The sequence below is a fragment of the Ipomoea nil genome, unplaced genomic scaffold (genome assembly GCF_001879475.1).
Source record: "Ipomoea nil cultivar Tokyo-kokei standard unplaced genomic scaffold, Asagao_1.1 scaffold3056, whole genome shotgun sequence".
In the NCBI taxonomy this organism is placed as follows: Eukaryota; Viridiplantae; Streptophyta; class Magnoliopsida; order Solanales; family Convolvulaceae; genus Ipomoea; species Ipomoea nil.
The window spans coordinates 1,937,600-1,962,970 of NW_017619484.1; the positions used below are offsets into that span (position 1 = coordinate 1,937,600).

The 25,371-nt window shown below is 42.5% G+C and overlaps 3 protein-coding genes and 1 long non-coding RNA gene across 4 annotated transcripts; 2 read left to right on the top strand and 2 right to left on the bottom strand.

Annotated features, from left to right (window-relative positions):
• Nucleotides 1-209: 209 nt before the first annotated feature.
• Nucleotides 210-849, bottom strand: LOC109164063. Its single transcript, XM_019312818.1, has 2 exons — nucleotides 293-849; nucleotides 210-222 (listed from the first exon to the last, which is right to left on the bottom strand). Exons 1-2 carry the CDS (start codon nucleotides 847-849, stop codon nucleotides 210-212), a joined length of 570 nt encoding a protein of 189 aa, XP_019168363.1.
• Nucleotides 850-1,204: 355 nt separating this feature from the next.
• LOC109164079 lies at nucleotides 1,205-2,751 on the top strand. The gene is made up of 3 exons (XR_002051378.1): nucleotides 1,205-1,291; nucleotides 1,384-1,446; nucleotides 2,195-2,751. It is a non-coding gene; the product is annotated as an uncharacterized LOC109164079 (long non-coding RNA).
• A 4,773-nt stretch (nucleotides 2,752-7,524) lies between these two features.
• Nucleotides 7,525-9,084, top strand: LOC109164076 (GEM-like protein 6). The gene is made up of 2 exons (XM_019312831.1): nucleotides 7,525-7,721; nucleotides 8,438-9,084. The coding sequence occupies exons 1-2, from the start codon at nucleotides 7,538-7,540 to the stop codon at nucleotides 8,926-8,928; spliced, it is 675 nt and encodes a 224-aa protein (XP_019168376.1). The 5' UTR covers nucleotides 7,525-7,537; the 3' UTR covers nucleotides 8,929-9,084.
• Nucleotides 9,085-10,861: 1,777 nt separating this feature from the next.
• On the bottom strand, nucleotides 10,862-13,905 carry LOC109164064. Its single transcript, XM_019312819.1, has 5 exons — nucleotides 13,845-13,905; nucleotides 12,602-13,585; nucleotides 12,265-12,465; nucleotides 11,633-11,914; nucleotides 10,862-11,520 (listed from the first exon to the last, which is right to left on the bottom strand). The coding sequence occupies exons 1-5, from the start codon at nucleotides 13,903-13,905 to the stop codon at nucleotides 10,862-10,864; spliced, it is 2,187 nt and encodes a 728-aa protein (XP_019168364.1).
• Between the last annotated feature and the right edge of the window lie 11,466 nt (nucleotides 13,906-25,371).

A 25,371-nucleotide genomic window follows, 5' to 3' on the forward strand; every position in this document is an offset into this window, starting at 1 on the left:
AAAACCCGGATTCATTCCATCCGGGCCGGGTGCCTTATCCGGGAACATAGCAAACAAGGCTGTTTTCACCTCATCCTTTTCAAAGGGGCGCAATAACTCTTCATTCTGCGTGTGTGTCACCCGGGGCAAGATATTGGCATAAAAACTTTCATCCATCTGGGACTGGTTTGACGAGAAAATATCTCGATAATAATCAAAAATAGTTGTTTTCATGGCATCTCCCTCCACCCAATCCCCATTATCATTCATAATTTTTGAAATTGTGTTTTTCTTTTTACGGTGAGAGGCATACCTGTGATAGAACTTTGTATTCGCGTCTGCCCCCTTCAGCCAGTGTTGTTTCGCCCTCTGTTTCCAAAAGGCATCCTCCTGAGCTTCTAATTGGGCCAGGCGTTCCTCCAACTGCTGATACTCAGCCAATGAATTTTGATCTGTGCGTCCCCGTAACCGCAATTGTTCCTTGCGTAGGCACCGCAATTTCTCATCAAACCTATGATATTTATCACCTCCCCATCGCAATAACTTATTACCACATAATTCGATACAGGCTTGTAAACCTCTATCTCTTCCTTCAATCCATGTCGTCTCAACCACACCCCTACAACCCTCATCATGAAGCCAGGCCATCTCAAACCGGAACCCTTTTCTCCCACCACCCGTCCTTTCCCGAAGATTCAGAATCCCAAGGAAAAGAGCAGAATGATCTGAGCGTCGGGTTAGAATGTTCAAGACACTTGCCTTTCTCACCACATCTCGCCATTCCTGCGTGACCAGCACTTTATCCAATCTTTCTTCAATCCAGTCTACTGTCCCCTCTCCACTTTCCCAGGTAAACGGGTACCCCTGCATATGTAATTGAGCTAGCCCACACTCATCAATAGTCTCTCCGAAGCCACGTAATAGTGCCTCTGGATGGGGATGCCAATTCAATTCTATTACAACTTTTGGGTGTACAATGGGGCCACTGGCTCTTATAGATTAGAAGTTGCTTACATAAAAAAGCCGGCCTCTTCATAAAGTAGAACTTGTACATCACCAACCAATCAGCACATGCAAGGCTGATCTAAAAGCAAAATTAAAGGATTCATGCAACTAAAACACTACACCTTTCTCCTACAAATAGTCACACAAAACTTCCATTATATGAATCCACTGTTAGATGTAAGAACTCCAATCTGGTCTGCAGTTTCCTCATTTGGGAAGTCACAGTAAAGGCTTCTGGCTTGCCATATGCATGGACCCCAATGCCATGCCCTGGCTTTGTCCAATGAACCTTCAAAGATCAGATTCAGTAAGTTCTATTCACTCTGAAGATGAATAAATTAAAGCTGATAAAACCATTAAGCTAGACAAGCTAATATAATGAAATGCAAACAAATGCAGGTAGTAGAGCAGATTCAGTGGCTCACAGGATGAATAAATTTGCACAAGGCATCCCAGAACACGGTAACATTTTCTTTTTTATTGTTTTTGGTTGTTCTTATTTATTAGAACCAAGCGCTTACCACTACGCCAAAAGGTAGAGCTAGTAGCGAATGCGCAACTTTATTTCCTTATAAACTGCCATCACATTTTTGAGAGGTTGGGTACTAGATTTGGCCCTTCACCCCCTAGCCACCATAGACTTGGACGCATCCAATTGCCCAACAATTTCCCCTCCCAGCACCTGTCAGTTTTAATTGCATGTTTGATACCAATTTGTTAGGATTAAAAGCTTACTACTACGCCAAAAGTTATAGCTATGCCCAACTTTATTTGCTTATAGACTGACATCACATTTTCGAGAGGCTGGTACTGGATTTGGCTGTTCACCTGCCCAACAATCCCCCAAACCAGCATAGACTTGGCCGCCACCAATTGCTCAACAATTCCCCCTCCCAGCACCTAGCTATCAGTTTTAATTGTATGTTTGATACCAATTTGTTAGGATCAAACGCTCACTATTAGCCAAAAGCTATAGCTAATAACGATGCGCAACTTTATTTCCTTTATAAACCGCCATCACATTTTCGAGAGGTAAGGTGCTGAACTTGGCCTTTCACCGCCTCCGTTTAACAATCTCCTAACCACCAATTGCTAGACTTAGCCCTTCACTGGCCCCGTCCAACAATTAATTACAAACATTTTGAATAACTCTACTGGCTATGTACCCAAGAGACAAAATTATTCTAATGCTATTTATTTCACTCTGCAGTGAAATTAGGAGACAAGATTACTGAAACTGTAAAAGGGAAGTTGAGCCTTGGGAAGAAAATTCAATTCTCCAAGTAGGTGGAGTTAGCAAAATCTTCAAGTGGAATTTCAATGTTAAGGAAGGTGAAGAGCTTCTAAAGACTTCTCAGTGCTATCTATCAACAACATCTGGTCCCATTGCAGGCCTTCTCTTTATCTCCACTGACAAGATTGCTTTCTGTAGTGAGAGATCCATTAAGCTTTCTTCTTCTTCTTCTTCTTCGAGTGGGAAATCGCTAAGAGTTCGTTACAAAGTCATGATCCCACTTAGAAAAATAAAGAGTGCTAACGAGATCCGTAATGTGAAGAAACCATCACAGAAGTACATACAAGTAGTTACTGAGGACAAGCATGAGTTCTGGTTCATGGGATTTTTAAATCATCAAAGAACATTGAAACATTTTAAGGAGGCAATATATCAGACCCAGTGCTAGGATGTGTTGTCACACGTTGTAAATAATCTTTGATTTGTATTGCATGTAAATATGGAATGGAAAATAGACATAAGTTTCAGAATACAATTTGAAAGATTTAAACCAGATCAATGATGCAGCTTTGAATTGTACAAACGTGTGATGCAAATGAGAACTCAAATAGATTTTTAATTTGTGTATGAGTTTGGTATCTGATACAAAATTTTAAATATGTTTACTTGAAGTTAGAACATATGAAAATACAACTGAAGCTTCTAAATGGAAAATATAACTAAGCTTATAAAATGGAGAAACCAGAATTAGATGTCAAAATAAGCTATTTATATATGGGTCACACTTGTGTGAAACCGTCTCACGGATCCTTATCAGTGAGACGGGTCCGATCAGGTAAGGTATGTTCAATATAAAACTGTAATACTTTTACTGAGAAAATGTAATACTTTTGAGGAAAAAAATAAGGAGTATACTTTTAAATCAAAATGTAAAAGTAATACATACATTTTCCCATATAAGTAATAAACATTTTATTCCTTATTAGTATTACATTTCCAATTATAAGTATTATATTTGATCTTGACCCGACCAGTCGCACGAACAAGGATCTGTGAGACGGTCTGACACAAGTTTTTACGTTTGTATATTATGCATAGAATTTGAACAGAAGGATTTGGTAAAGCAAACATTTCCAGCAAAAGTAGCAATGCAAAATGCAAGCAAAAGTTAGTGATAATGTCTTCTTCTACTCTATTTCTTTTGCAATTTCACCTTGTTTTTATTTTATTTTATTTTATTTTATTTTTTGTTGTTGTTGTTGTTCTTTTTCCTTTTCATTCACTTACTCTATATTTTTACCTTTTTCATCCCTTTCTTTGCAGTGGTATAGGATCTACCTGAGTCCATGTATAAGAATGTTCGGCAACCTTTTACATTTTACCTTATTATTATTATTATTATTATTATTATTATTATTATTATTATTATTATTATTATTATTATATTATTATTATTATTATTATTATTATATTATTATTATTATTATTATTATTATTATTATTATTATTATTATTATTATTATTATTATTATTATTATTATTGTTGTTGTTGTTGTTGTTGTTGTTGTTGTTGTTGTTGTTGTATTATGACCCTCTAGTAGTCTACTATCAGGTAATCATGTTGGACTCTAACTAATTCAGAAAGAGGCCATTTTGGGGGAGCTAGGTTGGTTGCCATCTCCCTGAATGGTGGCATTGATTTATTGCAGAAATAGAGTGAATATATATAATAAATGAGTGTTTCAAAAAAATATATAATAAATGAGTTAATTCTAAGAACAATTCATTGACTATTGACATTTACTAAATTTTATAATTAATTTTTAGTTTGATCATAGTGATTTTTTGACTATTAATTTTGCTTCAGATTTGGTCATCTGATTAAATTTATATTTAGTAAGCATTTATTTTAAGGGCAAGACTGTAAACATTGGCTTGTTACGAGATGGACAAATATGATTCATAAACTTCATACACTAGATTTATCATTAGTGAGAATGTGAAGAACAAGTTGATGCATAAGTCAATTTGACCAGACTACTGATAAGTCTACCTCAAATTTGAGGCAATTATATCTTTTATTTTGTTTTATCACCCTTAAATATGCAAATTTGGACAACGATTTTGCTAGTTAATTTTTACATTTTTATACCCTTAAATTTAATGCTTATTAAATGAATGAGTTAATACCCAAAATCGTCCTCGACTATAGTGGTTTTTCTCAATTTCGTCCTAAACGACTTTGGTGACCTAATATCGTCTCAGACTTTTGTGTTTCGTTCAATTTAGTCCTCCATTTGTTATTCCGTCAAATTGGTGTTAAATAAAGGGACAATTCAATAATGTCAATATTGATCTCTCTTTACTTTCAACTTGTGAAGTGCGAAATTCCTCTTTCTTGTACGAATTACACCCAGAATTACTCCCGGACCTGCAAATCAAATTTTATATTCGCAGTTTTAGGAGTAATTCTGGGAGTAATTCGTAAAAAAAAAAGGGATTTTGCAGTTCACATGTCTATGAGTAAAGAGATGCCAATATTAAAATTACTGAATTGTCTATTTATTTAACACCAAATGGACAGAATAACAAATGAGGGACTAAATTGAGCAAAAACACAAAAGTCTGGGACTAAATTGAGCGAAACACAAAAGTCTGGGACGATATTAGGTGACCAAAGTCGTTTAGGACGAAATTGAGAAAAATCACTATAGTCGAGGACGATTTTGGGTATTAACTCTTAAATGAATATTTAACCGAAGGATCAAATCTGTCATAAAATCAATAGTCTAGGGACCAATTATGGTTAAATTGAAAGTTGAGGATAAAAATTGATAAATACTAGCAGTCAAGGGACTGTTCATGGAATTGACTCTATAATAAATATACACATATAATATGTAAATGACAAATGAATTTCAGGTAGTAATTGGACATGGATTCTTAAAATTAGTTCATATATAGCATTTCTAATATCTTAGAATTGGATGGTTTGCACCTTTTAGATGGTGTTGGAATAGGTCAGCATGGGTTCCTTACTACAACCCATGCCTTCAATTTACATCTGAAGCTGACATAAACAAAAGCAAGATGAGAAAAGAAATTTCCCAAAAGCTGTTGATCCAGATCGATCAGCATTAATTAATTAATACCAAAACTATATAATACAATCTCGAGTCCTCCGAGTATAATGGTTTTGCATGCCAACTTTAGTTCTAAACTTTCAAATTGATTACTCATGTCCTTTGCCTTTCAAATTGTTACCATCGTGGTCCAAATTAATCACCCTAGTCCTTTTAACTATCAATTAACTACATACCCATGATCCTTCCAGGAGTATCACAACTGGTTAAATTTTGAAAGTTGAATGACCATTAGGTGGTAGACTTGGATTACGGATTGTTAGACAGTTAGATATTTAGGCCTTGTTAGAGTTTATTCAGTGGTTGTTAGCTATCTCTTTGTTAAGTCTCTGTGTATAAATAACTCTGTAAATCTCTCTGGTTTGAGTGTGAAAAACATTGTTCATCAATCTGGTATCAGATAAGCCAAACATACCATTGTTCATCAATCCGGATGATAACAATTTTAAAGTCAAAAGACCACAAGTGGTCAATTTGAAAGTTTATAACTGTACTAAACGTGACAAAACCACTATACTCAGAGGATCCCATATAGCATTAACTCTACTTTATATTATTAGTTCTACTAGCCCTCCGATCCCTTAGCTGCTAAGTAACACTTGCATGTCAATCTTATCTTTTTAGTCATCAAAAGTAGCTAGGTTACAGTGTTGCACCAGAAAGAAAGCATGCCAATTGCCAACTCAAAAGTTTTTTTTTTTAATATATACATTTTGGTGCAATCACCTGAACAATAGGAGTGGGGGTGTTGGTTAGAATATTTACAGTGTCAAGAATCTGAGTCAGAAGATACTGCTTTTCACTTGTTTAGACCTGACAGCGCGCACGCACTCTAGAGGTTGTGCATCAGATCAGCTACTCAAAATAGAGTTTTCTGGTAATGGTTTCTTAGTTCTTTTAGCATGATGACAAAAGGGATGGAAGTTGGTCTACCAAATGAATATTCTGAAATGAGATTCCATTCAATCAAGGTTCCTTTTATATGCCAACTACCATGTAATGTGATGGTATTCGGTTACCAGGGACGGAGCCAGAAATTAGATTGAGGGGGGCGAAGAAGTAGGACGAATTCAAAAAAAATTTCCAGTAAAAGCGAAACATTAAAACAAAAGAGATAATTTTAAAAAAATAAATAAATTACCTAAGAATTTTTTTTATAACCATTATTACTTAAAGAAATATAGTTGTAAATATTGTTGAATATGTGCGAAAAATAAAACACATCAAAACTTTATAAAAATATTCATAACAAAATATGGAACATAATTAATTTGATAAAATAATTTGAATAGAAAGCACATATTAAATAAATGACTGTGTTGAAGCCATAGGAGAAGGACTCAAAAATATGTATAACTATATTAATGCAAAGATTTGAACCCAAAACCTTTCCTATTAAAAAACACATGCCTTACCAACTAATCTAACTCCTTACTCTTTAACATTTACTATTTTTTTTATATTAATACTAAAACCTATACTATATATACATATATACCTACAAAGATTATATATGGGGTGGGGTGGGGTGGGGGTGGGGTGAGGGGGGGCAGCTGACCCCCCTGCCCCCCACTTTGGCTCCGTCCCTGTCGGTTACCATTCCAAAGTGTGGTGGCGGTATATAAAGAAATAAAGTTGCGTCTTCGCTGTGAGCTATAGCTTTTGGTATAGTAGTAAACGTTTGATCTAACAAGTGGTATTAGAACCAGGTCATTGGTTCAAGCGCTAAGAGGGGAAATTGTTGGGCGGAAGCCGAAGTTCATCAATCAAATCGGTGAATAGATATTATTGATTTTGATCTTAATCAAGATATTAGCAAAAGGGTAACATTATATTTTTGAATAAAATGCACAAGTAGACTGGTATTCTCTTTATGAGTTTCTTTTCAATTTTGCAGAGATTTGATTTTGGTACTACTTTGATAAGTGAAATGACAATGCTATTGAATAGTGGCATGCCAAATCTATGAGTACATTGCAACTTTTGGATACAATTAATGGTTTCTTATTTCAGTCTTAAATTAGGAATAGCTTACATCAGAAAGTAAGTATGCTGCATCATAAAGTAATGCTTTTATATCAGCCGAAAATAAGCAAAGGGAACCATTTTCTCCTATATAAATATGGTCTTAGAAAATGAATCGGACGTATCGCAAAACAAACACTCATTATTGAAAATGAATCCACTGCTACAGAGCTATGCAAGAACCGCCGGAAAGAGCCACATCGACGTTGGAATTCCGATCAGCTCAGCCGCAATATGCTCCTTTCAGAACTCTCAGAGAAGAATTTTGCATGATGGAGAAGGCCGACGCCAAGTCCTGACTTTATCCAATGAAACTTCAAAAAAAATTAGATCAAGTAAGTTCCATTCACTTGCTTAGACAAAAATATAAACTCATGCATATATAGTACTTCCAATTTGTTATGTAGCAGAAGAGAAAAAGTGTTGCTAATTGTTGGGCGGAGGCCGGTGAACGGGCCAAGTTTAACAATTGGTGGCTAGGGGCTGGTTGGGTCGAGACCAGTAAAGGACCAAGTCTAGTACTCTGCCTTTCGAAAATTTGGTGGCAGTATATAAGTAAATAAAATTGCGCTTTTTTGGCGTAGTGGTAACGCTTGATCTTAACAAGTGGTATAAGACTAATAGGTGCATGGAGGGGGAATAGTAAATTGTGCACTTAAGAGTGACAAGTGTTGAGAGGGTGAATTGTTGGGCGGCCAAGTCCAGCAATTGGTCCTTGCACCTTCCCAACAACAGCAAAAGCTGTGCAATTAAGATTGGCAAGTGTTGAGAGGGGAAATTGTAAACTGTACAGTTAAGACTTAAGACTGACAGGGGCTGAGAGGGAAAATTCTTGGGCGGCCAAGTCTAGCAATTGGTCCGTGCGCCTTCCCAGCAAAAACTGTGTAGTTAAACTGACAAGTGCTAGGAAGGGGAATTAAAGGGAGAATTATTGGGGGGCCAAGTTCAACAATTAGTCTTTAATTTGGCTCTTTGCGCCTTTCCTGTGAGCTATAACTTTTGGTATAGTAGTAAACTAACATTTGATCCTAACACTAATTTGATTGTGCAGTAACATTTGGACACAAGATCACAGAAACCATAAAGGGAAAATTGAGGCTGGGAGCCAAAATCCTTCAAGTAGGAGGAGTTGGCAAAATCTTCAAGAGGAATTTCATTGTGAAGGATGGTGAAAAGCTAGTCAAAACTAGCCAGTGCTATTTATCAACAACAGCTGGTCCCATAGCAGGCCTTCTGTTCATCTCCACTGATAAGGTGGCCTTCTGCAGTGAGAGATCCATTAAGCTCCTTTCTGCAAATGGGAAACCCGAAATAATTCGTTACAAAGTGACAATCCCACTCAGAAAAATAAAGAGTGGTAATGAGAGTCACAATGTGAAGAAACCATCACAGAAGTATGTGCAAGTGGTTACAGAGGACAAGTTTGAGTTCTGGTTCATGGGGTTCATAAATCATAAAAGAACACTCAGATTTCTTCAGGAGGCAATAATCTCTCAGAATCAGTGTCAGCATATGCTGTCACAGACAGGCAGAATTATGTAACTAAGCTTAATTGGCTTTGTCGAAAATGTAAATATGAATTATTGGGAAGAGACTTAATTGTCACAAAACCTCTTTGTTGGAAAGTTTTGACAGATCAATGAGGTTTCACAATTGTATGTATTATATGAATGAGAAAGACTAGTTCATTTTCCATATCATTTCACAGCCCAGCCAGTTTGGTAGGCTTTAATTGTAATTCAAGTAGAGTCTAATTTTTTGAGAGCAAATACCAATTTTGGTCTCACGAGTATTAGCAAAATGACAGTTTTGGTCCACATGTTTAATTCCTACCAATTTTCATCCACAATTATTGTTTTAGTACCAATTTTCATCCATAACTATTATTTTAGTGCCAAAATTCATCACGGGTCACACCTTCGTTTAAGACATGCCGAAATATGAAATTATTAAGGGTAGTTTCGTGCTTTTCAAATTAGGATCCCTATTTGAGCATGAATAAATTAAAGGGATTTAAGCCCTAAGATCTATCCCAATTCGCAGTTTTCTTACTCAAATTAAGGTAGGATGAGGAGGAGAACTGCGAAGTAGGATCGATCTTAGGGCTTAAATTCATCTATTTATGCTCAAATTGAAATCTTAAGTTGAAAAGGACGAAAATGCCCTTAAAATTTTTAGATTTCGGAATGTCTTAAATAGATGGGTGATCGACGTGATGAATTTTGGTACTAAAGTAATAGTGTGGATTAAAATTGGTACTAAAACAATGAGCAACCTAAACACCTTGGTACCCCACCCCACTTGGTTCCTACCTGGTTCCAAGTTCACCTCCAATGCATGGGATAGGAATCAATCCTGAGACCTTCCATTTAATTTGAAAGTCCAACTCGAATGCCATCAGACCACAAGGGAAATGGCAGGCACCTTTTAAGTTTATAAAATTAATTAATACATTGAGTCTGTAATAAAAACTTATTAATGTTAAACTAAATATATATTAAAATTATATCATATATGATTATAATTACATGCCAAACATTTAGTCAAAACTATAATTAAACGTAAACCGAATACAAAATCCGGAGGGACGATAGAATCCCAATACATCACATGAGTCTAAGAAAAAGCATGAGATGCTAAAGTATGAGCCATAGATTATCTAGTCTAGGAACAAAAATAACTGGGCATAAATTAAAAGTTGACAAAATAGTCCTGCATCCATCAATGATATAGCCTAGGAGCGCATCCGTGTGGCTTGTGTTGTTAAAAGGTGTTGTAAATTGCGGCAGTTCGTGTGTAGTTGTACCGAGAGTATTCCTTTTTCCTTCAACCATGATAGAGCCTCTTTACATGCCAAAGCCTTCGCCATCAATGGAGATAGGCAATCGGGTAGCTGCATACTGAAACTTGACATGTATTGGCCTTCATTGGACAGCACAACCACGCCTGCCGTTGCCCTTCCTGTCGACGCATGAAACCCGGCGTCTACATATGCCCTGGGCAGTCCAGTCCCGCCACTGCCAACAGAGATGGAAGGCTGCGCTGTCGTCGTCACTCCATGCACCGAGCCCCACGCCTGGGTTGCAGCCCTTGCGGCATTGACTACCCTCCGGGGCAAGGGTAATGTATGCTCCCATACCGCCTGGTTTCTCGCCCGCCATATATAACTGCGGCTGCCATAACAAGTTGGTTAGAGGTGAGTGTTTTCATAATCACAACAAACCAAGTCTCAAAGGAATCGGCCACAACATGCATAATAGGCAATGAAGATTCCCGCCATACAGTTTGCGAGAAAACACAAGATAAAAGGGCATGCATTATATATTCATGATCAGTAGTGCACATAGAACATGCTAGATCAATTTCCACTCTTTTCGTTATGAGATTAGTAGTGGTGGGGAGGACACCACTCAATGCTTTCCATAAAAATAATTTCCACTTGGGTGGCATCTTCATCTTCCATACGTGGAGCCAATCACCAAAACCCCCCAACACTGTGTGCATAATTTCCAACAACAAGCCTGTAACCACCCTTAACCGTGTAGTTTCCATTTGGGTCCCCTTGCCAATACCATGTGTCTGAGTAATCTGGGCATATAGGTATACGGTTAATTCGCGCCACATCATCAGGTGTGAACAAGTCCCGGAGTATATGGGGATCCCAAGTTCCAGTATCCTGGTCAATCAGACCCACCACTCTTGAACCTGCCAATTCCTGGGGCATATTAGTTTGTATCATTGGATCAGGGTCATCAGGTAGCCATGGGTGTCCCCAGATTAAAGTATCATTCCCATTTCCTATCCTCCGTCTTATGCCACCACAAATTAAACTATGAGCTGCAAATATACTCCGCCAACAAAAGCTCGGATTATTTTCCAAAGCTGCCTCCTCAAAAGATGTTTTTGGATAGTACCTGGCCTTGTAAACCCTTTCTACCAGTGATTCAGGCTTTACAAGGAATCTCCATCCCTGCTTACCCAACATTGCCATATTAAAGGCTCGCAGGTCCTTGAAATCCAACCCTCCATATTTCTTTGGGACACATAACTTGTCCCATGCTTTCCAGTGAATACGGCGGTCCGTTCCCGATCCCCACCAATATTTATTCATCGCCCTCTGAATTGCTAGACATACTGTTTCGGGGAGTAAGAAAACACTCATAGAAAAAGGTAGACATTGATTGTGCTACACTTTTCAAGAGTATTTCTTTACCTGCGTGGGACAACAATATCTTATTCCATGTACCTATTCTCTGCTTTATCTTGTCCTCAATATATGAGAAAACTGCTCTCTTCTTCCGTCCGATAAACGAGGGCAAGCCAAGATACTTCCCAAAATTGATTGCTTTGGGGACCCCCAAAAGTTGCGCCACCTGGTCCCTACACTCCTCCGTAGTATTTTTACTGAAACACACATTGGATTTGTGGTAATTTACCGCCTGGCCAGATAGTGCTTCATATTCCGTTAGGCATCGCTTCACCTCCCCAGCCTCCTCCATATTTGCTTTAAAGAAAAGCAAACTATCATCTGCAAAAAACAAGTGAGATAGGAGGTGCTCCCCTGGCTACCCTGCAGCCATGTATTCTGCCCTGTTGCTGCGCTTGCTGCAAAAGAATAGACAATCCCTCTGCACATATTATAAACAAATACGGGGAGAGTGGATCTCCCTATCTCAAACCTCTGGTAGGAATTACTCGGCCCGACGGGACACCATTAATCAAGAATTCATACGAGACCGTAGTGACACAATACATAATCAAATCAATCCACCTTACATTAAACCCCAGAGCTGTTAACATCTTTCGCAAAAACACCCATTCCATCCTATCATAAGCTTTAGCCATATCAAGCTTTAGGGCCCCCCCATCCCACCATACCACATTGCTTTCTATTCAAATAATGGCCTACTTCCGCAGCTATTAGTATATTATCCGTTATTAGCCTATCCGGTATGAAGGCACTTTGGGAATCAGAAATCAGTCTCTCCATCAAAGGCTTCATTCTATTCGCTATCATTTTCGCCATTACCCTGTAAACCACATTACTCAACGCAATTGGCCTAAGATCAGTTACATATTCTGGCAATTTTTTTTTTTGGAATGAGAACAACATTTGTACTATTCAAACCTTCCGGGAAACAGCTAGTATTCAAACAGTTAATAATAAAGGCAGAAACATCACTTCCTACCACATCCCAGAAGTGTTGATAAAAACCCGGATTCATTCCATCCGGTCCTGGGGATTTATCGGGAAACATAGCAAATAAAGCATCTTTAACTTCCTCACAAGTGAAAGGGGAAAGAAGGGTGTCATTCTGAGCCTGGGTTACCCGAGACTGTATCGTGGCAAATAACGTATGGTCCTCATCCGGGGAGCTGCCCGAACTGAAAACCCCATTAAAATAATCCATAATAGTTTGATTCATTGCATTCCCCTCAACCCACACCCCATCAGCAGTTTTTATTCTATTCAAAGTATTTTTCTTTCTACGGTCAGAAGCATACCTGTGAAAGAAACTGGTGTTGGCATCCGCACCTTGCAGCCAGTGCTGCTTCGCCTTTTGCCTCCAGAAAGAGTCATCAATTGCCTCCAACTTACATAATTCGGCCTCCAAACGACGAAACTCGGCCAAAGAAGCCGAATCCCGCCTTCCTCTCAACTGATCCTGTTCTTTCCGCAGCTGCTTAATCCGCTCCCCAAACTTATGGAACCGGTCCCCTCCCCAGCTAGTGAGTCGTTTCCCACATAACGGTAGGCAGTCCTGCATTCCTATATTTCTCCCCTCCTCCCATGCTCCCTCCACCACTCCCCTACACCCCTCATCATGTAGCCAAGATATTTCAAACCTGAAAGTCTTCGTTCTCCGTCTGCCACCCCTTATACAATCCCGAATCCCCAGGAACAATGCTGAGTGATCAGACCTGCATGTCAACAAGTTTAACACACTAGCCTGTGCATTCAAACTTCGCCAGGCTTCATTAACAAGCACCTTATCCAGCCTCTCCTCCAACCAGTCTGCTGTCCCCTCATCAAACCGTCTATTACGCTCCGGAAAGCCATAATATCCTGCCGTTCGCCACGGAGCGACCCCAGGCATAATAACTTCAACATCGACATAATTCTTTGAGTAACTTAGTAATCTTGCCGTGTTATTCTTGCGCCATAGCAAAGCCAATCCTTCACTCAATCCCGTATTGTCTACACAGAATAACCCTCATAACCCAGCTTAACACGAAGTCTCTCTGCATGACTCTGTCCCACCTTTGTCTCCATAAGAAAAACAAACTTTGGCTTCTTACTGGACACCCAGTCCACTATCTGTTGAAATGTTCGTGGATTGCCTAAGCCACGACAGTTCCAACTGAGGGTACTCATGAAGACGGGCGGGGCTGTGATCCAACTCCCGCCATAAACATGTTTTTTGAGAGATCCACCATAGTCACATCTCCATTGTTACCAACCCGTCGCTCCCCTTCATCTGCATACCCCTCCTGGCGCCTTTTTGCCACTACCTCCATCACAAACTCGGACTCCTCCCTACTACCATTCGGCAGTGGTGTTACAATAAACGTAAATCGAATACAACCATATCATTATACTAATAAGTAAATAATAAGACTCTACTAAATCAATACAATAAATTTAGAAGGTATATAAACGTAATACTGCAAGTTCATAAACCTAATACATTAACTTCATAAAGTATTATATTGACATAATTTATTAACCTCTAATTTTTAATTTATTTATCGACAATTCACATATTGAAAATTTATAACAATGTTATAATTACTTGAAATTATACATGTAATTTTCACTATTTCCAGATAAGCACTCTTGGTTATTTACTTAATGTAACACAACTGTTTGATTTCTTGTTTATCGCTAACCGTAATTCGTGTGATATACCCGACCAATTTGATGAAACTATAGAGGATTGTCGAGGCCGGAGATCCATGCTTCAGTAGTTCAAAATTCCTTTTGGAGATCCACATTGTTGCTATCCGTCTCGTTCACTCACCCACCACTGCACGTCTGCACCACAATTGTATGGGTAGATAAAGACTTTGTAGAGTTTCTTCTCAAGTTTTTCTTAAACTTTAGATCATCAACAATATCTTGATAAGATATTTCTCAGAGTATTTCCTTTTTAAATCTTAGAGAGGGCGTTTCAAATCTTGAAGTTCATGCGTTCTAATACTCTTCTTGTTGTTGATGCTGCTTCTCTCCCTTTGTATATATAATAATATGATCTTGTAAGACAAGTAATCCCATAATATCATATGTAGAACCACTTAATTACCCTTGAGGTGTTAAAGAGAGATAAGGATATTCTAAGGTGGTGTAGTTCCCAACGGCTAGTTCCAAAGGCTCTGGTGAAGGATCTAATCTGATCAGTCTGTTCTTCAATCAACACACTAACTAGCACTAGACCTAACCTATCTATTTGCCAATTATTACAAAGTTGGGCTTTACAAGACTAAACACTAACAAACTCCCCTTTGACTATTATTTGACAAAACACTTTAAACTATACAACTCAAAATGAAATAAAAATATTTAAGCAACTAAAAACTTAATCATTAAAGAGTAGTACGCAAAAACCATAATAAGTCCTTTCCGAAGGACAATTGTTCAAAAACATAGACCCTAATAACACACAAAATGGCTTGTGCTCTCCATGGCTACCCTTTGTTTTTGAAGAATGACACGATGCTCCCTTCTCCTTTACTTGACACCTCTTTCAATTTCCAAGTCAAGTGGTTATTGCAAGCTCCAACTTCTTTGGATCTTGTGTGCATATAAGTTCAAGAATGTCCCTTCAAACGAAGCAAACTAGAGCAAATGGTAATTAAGAAAACAAAAATAAAAACAAAGAAAAAAAATGGTCAAGTTTCCTAGAATAGCCTTTCACCAATGGTAACTACCACAAAACATTCATAACCCAGCCATCCCGGCAACGGTGCCAAATTTGATAAGATGTTTTTACACAACTATTAAGTATCAAATTATAGTAAAGTTTTAAGATATCGTTCCTCTGGAGATGACTCATGTAATGTTAGGAAATGATGCAAAGTGGAGTTAAGCACACGTTAAAACTACCATTTTGGACTATCGCTAATAGTTTGGGTTGATATGATTAAGCAAATAGAAAATAAAACAAGTAAAACAAAGGATCGAGATTTAGTTGTTTCAAGCTAAGATGTCAAATATTGTACTAACGATTAGATAATTAAATCAAGGTATATGGTAAGTGAGATACACATCATTGTCCAAATACCACTCTCGTAGCTATTTGGACTTGCAACTTCACCTTGAACTACACTCTCATGGCAATTCAACCCAAAGTTTCCCAACAAGAACACAAGGCATAAATTCTCCTTAACGCCTGAAATACTATCGTATTGGGCATCAAGTGTGTGAATGTGTGGCTATTGTACAAGCTCTACTCTCGTAGCGACAAATACACTCCCAAAAAAGCATATAATTGGGATCCAACAATTATACACAATTTCACAACAAACCCAATTCAGACAACAAACCCTGCTAGAACACCCAAATAATCCCCTTTATGCAATACAACTCAAATAGGCATAATAGCAAAGAAATCAAACAAAATCCTAGTCCTAAAACACTTAGCTACTCATAATATAACAATAGAAACAACATACTAAAAGAGTAATTAAAAGCATAATGAAAAGCAAAGGAAAGAGATGAATAAGAAAACTTCTCTATTGAAGTCTTGAAATCCAAGATTGCAACGTGTTCTTGATCGACCTTGGAAATGGAAAGGAACAAGAAATTTACTCTGTTCTAAGCTATTCTAGAGCTAAACCTAACTAGGGAATGAAAGGGAAATGAAAGTTTTACGTGTTTTTGGTGTAAAGAGTTCTCCCTTTAAAACAAAGCAAAAAGTTTTTTTTAATGTTGTAGAGGCTGGGCACAGGCAAGACCGAACCTATGCTCAGCAAAAAAAAAAAAAAAAAAAAAAAGAGCTATTGGATTGTGTGCATGGGTACATGCACGAGCATGCCTATACCCGTGCCCACCAGGCAAAATGCATTTTGCATTCTGCCTGCCAACCACGAGCTTGGGCACGCCCATGGCTGAGCTCATAGCTATCAAGGGAGGCCTCCAAGGTCTTTGGTGTTTGTACCGATGCTCTCCTTGACCGCTGGTCACGCCATGATCCATCCCAACGCGTCCAAAACTCGAAAAAATCATCACTTTGGTCATCCAATTGTGCTCTCATGCTGAGGTGACTTCAAAGACTTGATCAAATAGTCCATCTTATGCCTCAAACCATGCATCAAATGCAATAATTTCATAAGTAACCAAATTGACTCCGTAAAACAATGAGTAACATGCAAAAATACTAAAATGCGTAAGGAAAAAGAATGAGTTTAAGACATTCATCATTTTCTCAAAAAAAAAAAAAAAAAAAAAAGACATTCATCATGGATATTGAGGTGGGAGCTGGGGCCCACAAAAAACTAGTAGAAAAAACCCCAATCGATGAAGTTGCTCTTATATTATGTGGCAAATTATGTGTTGACCATGAATAAAATACACATTTTTAATTCACTAAAGGCGAATTATTTATGTACTGAATGTACATTATTTGATAGTACGTATACAAAACAATGTACCTCCAATACTCAAATAATGTACCTTTAGTATATTAAAAATGTATTTTTTATTCATGGACCACGAAATAATGATTGATATTACAGACCATGAATAAATGTATATTTTGAATATTCTAAATGTATATTATTTGTGTACTATACCGAAGATACATTATTTGGTAATAAATCAAATGATGTATTTTAAAAAAATGAACCTTTAGTGTATTAAAAAACGTGCCTTTAATATAATAAAAATGTATCTTATGTTAGGGTAGGTTCACCTTACAAAGTGAACCATACATGGTCCATAGTATAATGATTGGTCGATTTCTATACATAAAAGGTAATGTTTGTTAGCCTTGCTAAAGGTAGGTTAACCATCTGGAATTTTTGATCATGCAACTGAAGTTCATCAATTAAATATATATTTGGAGATGGTATGCATGCATTGTCAAAAACAACTGAACCGGCTGGTGGCAAAGCCTTTTCTCAGACAGGGTTGATGTCATTTGGAAGACTGGTCTTAAATTTGTACCTTTACACATCAAAGGTGATAAAACTAATGTACTTTGCAAATTGCAACTTGTGACTAGCATGTGGTAAGCTTTATTTGCCAACCAAAGATTAGCACAAAAGTAGTGGGTTTAATTTGATCGGAAATAAAGCCACTAAGACAGCTAAAAAGTTGCGTCGTTGCGGTAATACACTAACATGCATGCATGCAATCTGCAGACAAAAGATGAGTCATCAGATCGTCCTACTTTCTGAGACGGGCCAATATGACTTTAAAACAATAATAATAAAAAGAAATGAAAAGAGAACTCCCTATTTAAGTACTACGATGCTAATTAATATTCACGAGACTTCTATTATATGTATTTTAAAATTTTACTCCTTCAAATTTATTCCATGATGTGGTGAGTGCTGATAGGTTATATATATATATTTTTTTCATGTGGACTCCTGTCAGAGTGTCTTCATCAAAATTTTATGTGTGGAGTAAAAAGTTGGAAGTAGAGCATAAGACTACATATAATATATATTTTCCTATTCATAACTATCTTTTACAAAAATAATTATATATAAATATTAGCAACCGTTGCATGGCACCTTTTTAATTTTTGAAAAGGAATTATAAATAATGCAACTTTTTGGGACTAAAACTTAAGATCCACCAACTGCCAACTTAACCTATATATATATATATATATATATATATATATATATATATATATATATATATATATACATATTACTTATGGAAGAATCAGGTGTATCACCAGAAATCAGTTCATTCCATTCTACTCACCCTTTAGGGTTTAGCAAAGATAATTTCTTGTTATCCTTGCCAATATATACAAAGAACTAAAGGAAGTTAGATATGAAGCAAAATCAGATGAAATCAAGCCTGGTTCCCATCAACAACTGGGCAGTTTTATTGAATCATTGCTCAACAAAATGGGCACTTCCCAATGCAATCTATCTCCTACTTTAAATAAACCACCAAAAAAAAGAAAATGGTGCTGTGAGATTAAGGCCAAGGATAACAGACACTGTTAAGGGGAAGCTGATCCTTGGGGCAAAACTTCTCCAAGCTGGTGGCATCGAAAAGGTGTTCAAGAAAAACTTCAGTAGTGTTAGAGACGAAGATCGACGAAAAGCTGTTGAAGGCATCTCAATGTTATTTATCAACAACATCCGGTCCAATGCTGGGCTTACTCTTTGTATCTACTCACAAAGTTGCCTTCCTTAGCCAGAGATCAATCAAAATCACTTCGATCTTCAACTGGAAAGTCCATGAGAATGCATTATAAGGTATCAATCCCAATTGCAAAAACTAAGAGAGCAAATGAAAGTGAGAATTTGAAGAATCCATCAGAGAAGTACATACAAATAGTCACGGAAGACGACCATTTTGAGTTCTGGTTTATGTGGTTCCAACATCATTGATGGATTATATGAACTCGGGAGTCCGGATTATACAAACCGTATATATGATTGAATATTACGAACGAATAATAAAATGATAAATATTGTATTAATTGAGCGTAAAATGCTATTACAGAGGTTCGTGACGTGTAATAACGTTACAAGTATTGTCTGAAGGTAGGAGATGTCCGGTTAAGACACCGGGGGGTGTTTATATACCCCCAGGCGCTACGGGCTCTGGGCCCGCGGACTCGCTCCACGCGAGGACCCGGCCCTTGGCCGAGCACGGAGCTCGGCCAAGGGGCCGAGGTCGAGCCCACGTGGCCGAGCCCATGGGGCTCGGCCGGCCATGCCGACCCCGGGGTGGTTGGCCGACCCCGGGGTGGTTCGCCATGCTACGCGGGTTCGACCCGGTCCGTGTTGTCCTGCTCCGATCCGGTTCCGTGATTATTCCATCATCAGTCCCCCACTCTCGGCCCTGGGCCCGCGGGAGGAGCCGCGGGACTCGCTCCACGCGAGGACCCGGCCCTTGGCCGAGCACGGAGCTCGGCCAAGGGGCCGAGGTTGAGCCCACGTGGCCGAGCCCATGGGGCTCGGCCGTGCTTGGTGAGGCCGGCCATGCCGACCCCGGGGTGGTTCGCCATGCTACGCGGGTAACGCGGGTTCGACCCGGTCCGTGTTGTCCTGCTCCGATCGGGTTCCGTGATTATTCCATCATCAGTCCCCCACTCTCGGGGCTGCGAGAAGTTGTTAGCGCGAGAGAGTAAAACAAATTTAATAATTACGAGACCCCAAATCGCGTTCCAAAAAATCCAACCCAGCCTCCTGAAGAATTCCCATCGTGATAGGACTCCTAACCGAACTGGAATTTAGGCTTGTGTTCATCTTTATCAGCTTAAGAATCTATCCTACCATAACTCTTCAATTTCCCCTTTAAATACGACCCCCATCTTCCCAAACCCCTCATCACATTCCCAAAACCACACCTTTTCCTCTCCCCAAAATTTCCCCCCTATTCCCAAAAAATGTCTCCTCTTTTCCCCCCCCCACCCCTTTTCCCCCCTTTCCTCTATATAAAGTAGCCCCCTCTTCACTCCCCCCCCCAACACAAAGCTCCCAAGAAATCTGAAAATTCTCCCCTCTTCTCCCCCCATTTTTCCGGCCGAACCCTCCTGCCGCTGGCCGCCGCCGCCGTCCAGCCACCGCCGACCACCGGCCAGCCGACCCTAGCCCCGCCGAGGCCGACCCGCCCCAGACCGACCCCGAGCTGCCACCGGCCGACCCCAGCCCCCGCCGAGGCCGACCCGCGCTCCTCCGTGTCCTCCTTCCGTGCCCACTTTGTTCATCCCCTCCTTGCTTGAGTCGGGTGAGTTTCGTGCAAACCCTCTTTTAGAGTTCCGAAGCTAGCTTTTTATGAGTATAGTGCCTCTTGCCGAGGACACGCATCCGGTAGACCTACCCTTGATTATTAATTATTGGTCCGTCCTAGACTCCATTGACTACGCGGACCTCCCGCCTAGTGATGACGAGTCCATTGACTTAGACCGGTTTCCTTCCCCCTACATTGAGCACTATTACATTGAGTACCCATACAGAGATCCGTTAGCCACGCATCCCCCCTTCATGTTGACTCCTACACCACTTCCGAATCCCTTCCCCTTGAATCGGTACACTGTACTTGACTCCGCCATCCCTCGGGGATTCGGGTCCTCCTTGAATCCTCACGATATCGCCGTGGCGAAGGCCTTGGTCGGCCTGTCGGCTGTGGTTCACGTCCTGCCTCCTAGGACAAGTATATTGGAACCTCCCGGACCCAATTTTTTTGGGGTCCATGTTACATCTCTCCTCATGGGTTTAGCTTTCCCGCTTCACCCCTTCACCATTGAGCTCCTGAACTTCCATCGTGTGTCTGTGGGTCAGCTAGTCCCTAACTCTCATCGGGCGGTGGCGGCCTTTATTGTTCGATGTGTCAAGGTGGGTATCCGCCCCAACCTAGACCTTTTCCACTCCTTCTACGCGACCAATTCCTCGTCTAAGGAGAGCAAGGGCTACATGGCGTTTTCGGCTCGGCCGGGGACGAAGATTATGGGACACGTACGGGATTTCAACAAGGGTTGGAAGCCCCGGTTTGTGTTTGTCTCTATGGGCGAGGCACTCCCTTTTGAGGTGCCTTGGGGCGGGTACTTTCATAAGTGTTGTTGTCCGAGGTCCACCCCGGAGCTCGAGGCCCTGGCCCGGGAGTTTTTGGGTGAGACAGCTGATATGTTAGACTCCCAGGCCCTCGTTGATCACGAGTCCTTGGCCAAGGCGGGCTTTTCTCGCGACCTCCCTCCTCCGCCTCCTCGTGGTGCCCCCCCCCCCTCCAGACTCCGCGAGGGAGACCGAGGAGTCTTCGAGCGACGATTCAGAGGATGACGATGTTATTGAGTTGCGAGCCAGACACTTGACGCCTCCTCCTACCAGTCCTGGTTTGTCACCTCGTCGACGTGCCTGTCTGTTTACGCGTTTTTCGTTTGAAGTGCTTACCGACTTGTCTTGGTGTAGGTATGGCTCCCCGTCGTGCTGCCATCAGGAACCTTGTTGAGAGCTTGCGGAACCGTGGTGGCGAGGACCCGAAGCGCCGCAAGACTGGCGAGACTAGCCATGCTTCCTCGGGCGTCTGGGTTCCTCAAGGTCCCCGGGTATCGCGCCGATGTGAGACGAGGTCTGCCACCGACGCGGACCACCTGTCGGATGGCCGTCCGGCCGACCCCCCTGCTCGAGCTCCGATGACCACGGCGCCGCATCAGGGTGCCTTGACTGATTGGTCCGTCCACCTCCCTCCTACTGCCTCGATTTTTTGTGGGGATGTTCCTCCAGAGGCCTTTATGCGCAGCCTTTGCCTGCCCCGCGACATGGCGATGCACGAGGACCATGCCATTTTCCGCCCTTTTCTAGAGGTAAGTGCTACTTTCTGATGATGATGTGTTTTCTTATTCCTTGTTATCTTGTCTTCTATTTATGTTTGTCGTTGTGTAGGCGGTTGCCCGTGCCGTGTCCATGGAGAAGGTCCTAGGGAGTCCCGTGGTCAGCTGGAGGCCGAGACGCGGGCTCGCCAGGACGTGAGCGACAAACTTGCGGCGCTGGAGGGCAAGTATGCTGAGTTGATTGCCAGCCGGTCGCGGAAGCGCGCAGCGCATCAGGAGGCCCTGAAGGAGGCTTCGAGGGTGGCTATTACAGGTTACAAGGACTCCCAGGCCTTTGTCCAGGATGCGAAAGCCTATGTTTTCGCGCACCCCCAGGAGACCTTGGATGATCTCATGAGCTTCCCCGAGGGGAATGAGTGTGTGGATTTTTAGGGATTGGCGATGTACGAGGCGGGGGAGTGCTCCATGCAGGGCAAGATCTATTCCATCCTTCGCGCCAGAGATGCATCCTTTGACCCCGTGGCGTGGGGCCTGCCCGAGGAGTAGGAGGAGGAGCCTGGTGACCCCATGGACATGGCGGAGGGTGAGGGTGGCGCGCCCCCCCCGTTGGACTCGGCGGCTGACCGCTCGTCGAGCGCGGACTTCGCGGCTGACCTTCTTCGCTTTGCAGGCGTGGATGCCCCCCAAGAGGAGACTCAGGCTGATTTGGGTGGCAATGACGGTTCCCGCGAGGCTGCGCGGCCTTGATGTCCTTTAGAGTTGGCGGCCCCTTGTCTTTATTTAGTTGTTTGCATAAACTATCTCTTCTGTTTTGCTTAGATTGGTGTTATCTCATTGCGCGGGTTGTTGCCAATGCGTTCCTTATGTTTGTTTTGTTTGCACTAGACTTGTTGGCTTCGCCATGACGTTGTTTGCTATGACACAGCTCGTCTATTTTGTCTTATACTTCTGTCTGTTTTACTTGCGTATTTATCATGATTATTCCTCATCGTGACTTGCCTTGTGACCGCCAACGCGGGACTAAAAACTTTGGCAACGCGGAAACTTAGCTAGCCTGCCAACGTGGTACCAGCCAGCCCGCCAACGCGGGACTGGCCGACCTCTCGCTGTCTGCTGTTGAGGTCGGCTGGTCGCTTCTTCTTGCTGGGTTGCTTGTCCGGCGATGAGCGAGGTCGAACCTCACACCACCCCGGGGCGTTGAGGTTGCGTTACGCCTGTCCGGCGATAGGTGAGGCCGGACCTCATCTTGCCCCTAGGACGTTTTAGCGATTCTTGGGATGGAGTTCCATGACTCGCGTCCCGAATCCTTCCGTTCAGTGGTCGGCGAGGGCGGATCTCGTGCCACCCCTAGGGTTTTGAGGTTGCGTTACGCCCGTCCGGCGATAGGTGAGGCCGGACCTCATATCGCTCCTAGGATGTCTTAGCGATTCTTGGGATGGAGTCCCATGACTCGCGTCCCGAATCCTTCCATTCGGCGGTAGGCGAGGACGGACCTCGTAGCACCCCTAGGGTGTTGAGGTTGCGTTACGCCCGTCCAGCGATAGGTGAGGCCGGACCTCATATCGCCCCTAGGACGTCTTAGCGATTCTTGGGATGGAGTCCCATGACTCGCGTCCCGAATCCTTCCGTTCAGCGGTAGGCGAGGACGAACCTCGTACCACCCCTAGGGTGTTGAGGTTGCGTTACGCCTGTCCGGCGATAGGTGATGCCTGACCTCATACCGCCCCTAGGGCGCTTTAGCAATTCTTGGGATGGAGTCTCTTGGCTCGCGTCCCGAATCCTTCAGTTCGGCGGTGGACGAGGCCGAATCCCGTACCACCCCTAGGGCGTGAGTTATGTCTAATGTGGTCGCCGGGATCTTCGCGTACGCGCTCGTCATGTTCGGCCTTTCTGGCGCGACTGTCCTTCGGAGGGCCGACTTCACGCCGAACCAACCTGCGCAGGCCGACCTTGAGGTCGGCCGACCCCGCGCTGGTCGACCCCGCGCTGGCCGACCCCGTGTCGGCCGACCTCGGGTAGGCCGGCCTTGGGGTGCCCGAGCGTCTGACTCTGTGTGTGCCCATGCTTGTCCCCAAGTCGGGATAGGATAATTGTTCAACAACCTCATTATTCCATTGCGAATGTAAACAAACATTATTGTGGGAAGCCCGGCCTTTTATTGGGGAGGGGTTAGGCCATACAAATGAATTTCTACTGGTAAAACTTCAGCAAGTGCTCCGAGTTCCACACCCTGTCTACCACTTTGCCCGATGTGGTCTTTAGCTTGTAGCTGCCTGGTCGTACTATGGCTTCAATCACGTATGGTCCTTCCCATTTCTTTGCAAATTTGCCTCCGTCTTGGGGTCGGCTCGCCTCCCTCCTCCGGAGGACGTAGTCGCCAACCTTGAAGTAACGGGGTCGGACTCGGTTGTCGTGGTAAGTTTTTGTTTGACGCTGGTAATTTTCTGCCCGGACCATGGCCTCCTCCCTTCTGTCGTCGATGAGGTGGAGGTCGGCGGCGTGGTGTTCCTCATTGAGGTCGGGGTCGTATATTGCAACCCGATAGGATGGTATCACAGCTTCGGTGGGGGCCCGTGCTTCGAATCCATATGCGAGCGCAAATGGTGTCTCCCCGGTGGCTCTTCTTGGGGTGGTGCGGTATGCCCATAGGACGGTGTCCAGCTCCTCCACCCATGATCCTCCGGCTGCGTCCAAGTTCTTTTTAATGCCGTCGACTATAGTTTTGTTGGCGTTCTCCACCTGCCCGTTTGCCTATGGGTACGCCACCGCCACGCGGGTGTGTTTTATGTACCATTGGTCGCAGAATGCCTTAAACTCTTTGCTTTCAAACTGGCGCCCGTTGTCGGAGATGATTTGCATGGAGACCCCAAAGCGGTACAAAATGTTCCTCCGTATGAACTCCGAGCACCGGGTGCTCGTGATGGTGGCGAGGGGCTCCGCCTCGACCCACTTTGTAAAATAGTCTATGGCGACTATTATGTACTTCCTCTTCGCGGACCCCATGGGTAGGGCCCCGACGATGTCGATCCCCCACCGCGAGAACGGGATCACCGTGCTGATAGGCGTGTAGCTGGTCGCTGGCTGTCCCTGCTCTGCGTGAAAGTGCTGGCAGGTCGGGCACCCCCGGGCGTACTCCGCGCATTCCTTGGCCATTTTTGGCCAAAAGTATCCTTGCAATAGGGCCCTCCTCGCCATGGCAAAGGCTCCTTGGTGTGCAGCGCAGGTGCCTTCATGTATCTCCTCTTTGACGGACTTGGCTTCGTCCGGGTATAGGCATCGGAGGAGGGCGCCGTTGTAGGACCTTTTGTAAAGGGTGTCTCCAAGGAGGACGTATGTTGGTGATCTTCTCTTGACCGCCTTGGCGGCTGCCTCGTCTGTTGGCAGGGTACCTATTCTCTTATATTCAATGAGGTGGTCCAACCAGCATGGGACCGTGTCTGTATGGGGAGGTCGGGGTAGGCCTCCAGGCTGGATCTCTGGAGGTCTTCAATCCGTGCTATCTTGGAGACATGCTCCGGGG

Coding starts and splice junctions, on each gene's coding strand:
- LOC109164063 (XM_019312818.1), bottom strand. CDS start 849: ATGCAGGGGTACCCGTTTACCTGGGAAAGTGGAGAGGGGACAGTAGAC.
- LOC109164076 (XM_019312831.1), top strand. CDS start 7,538: ATGAATCCACTGCTACAGAGCTATGCAAGAACCGCCGGAAAGAGCCAC. Junction 7,722..8,437: donor TTCAAAAAAAATTAGATCAA/GTAAGTTCCATT, acceptor TTGATTGTGCAG/TAACATTTGGACACAAGATC.
- LOC109164064 (XM_019312819.1), bottom strand. CDS start 13,905: ATGGAGGTAGTGGCAAAAAGGCGCCAGGAGGGGTATGCAGATGAAGGG. Junction 12,466..12,601: donor ACCGGATGGAATGAATCCGG/GTTTTTATCAAC, acceptor AAAAATTGCCAG/AATATGTAACTGATCTTAGG. Junction 11,915..12,264: donor TTTGAATAGAAAGCAATGTG/GTATGGTGGGAT, acceptor TGTTTTTTGCAG/ATGATAGTTTGCTTTTCTTT.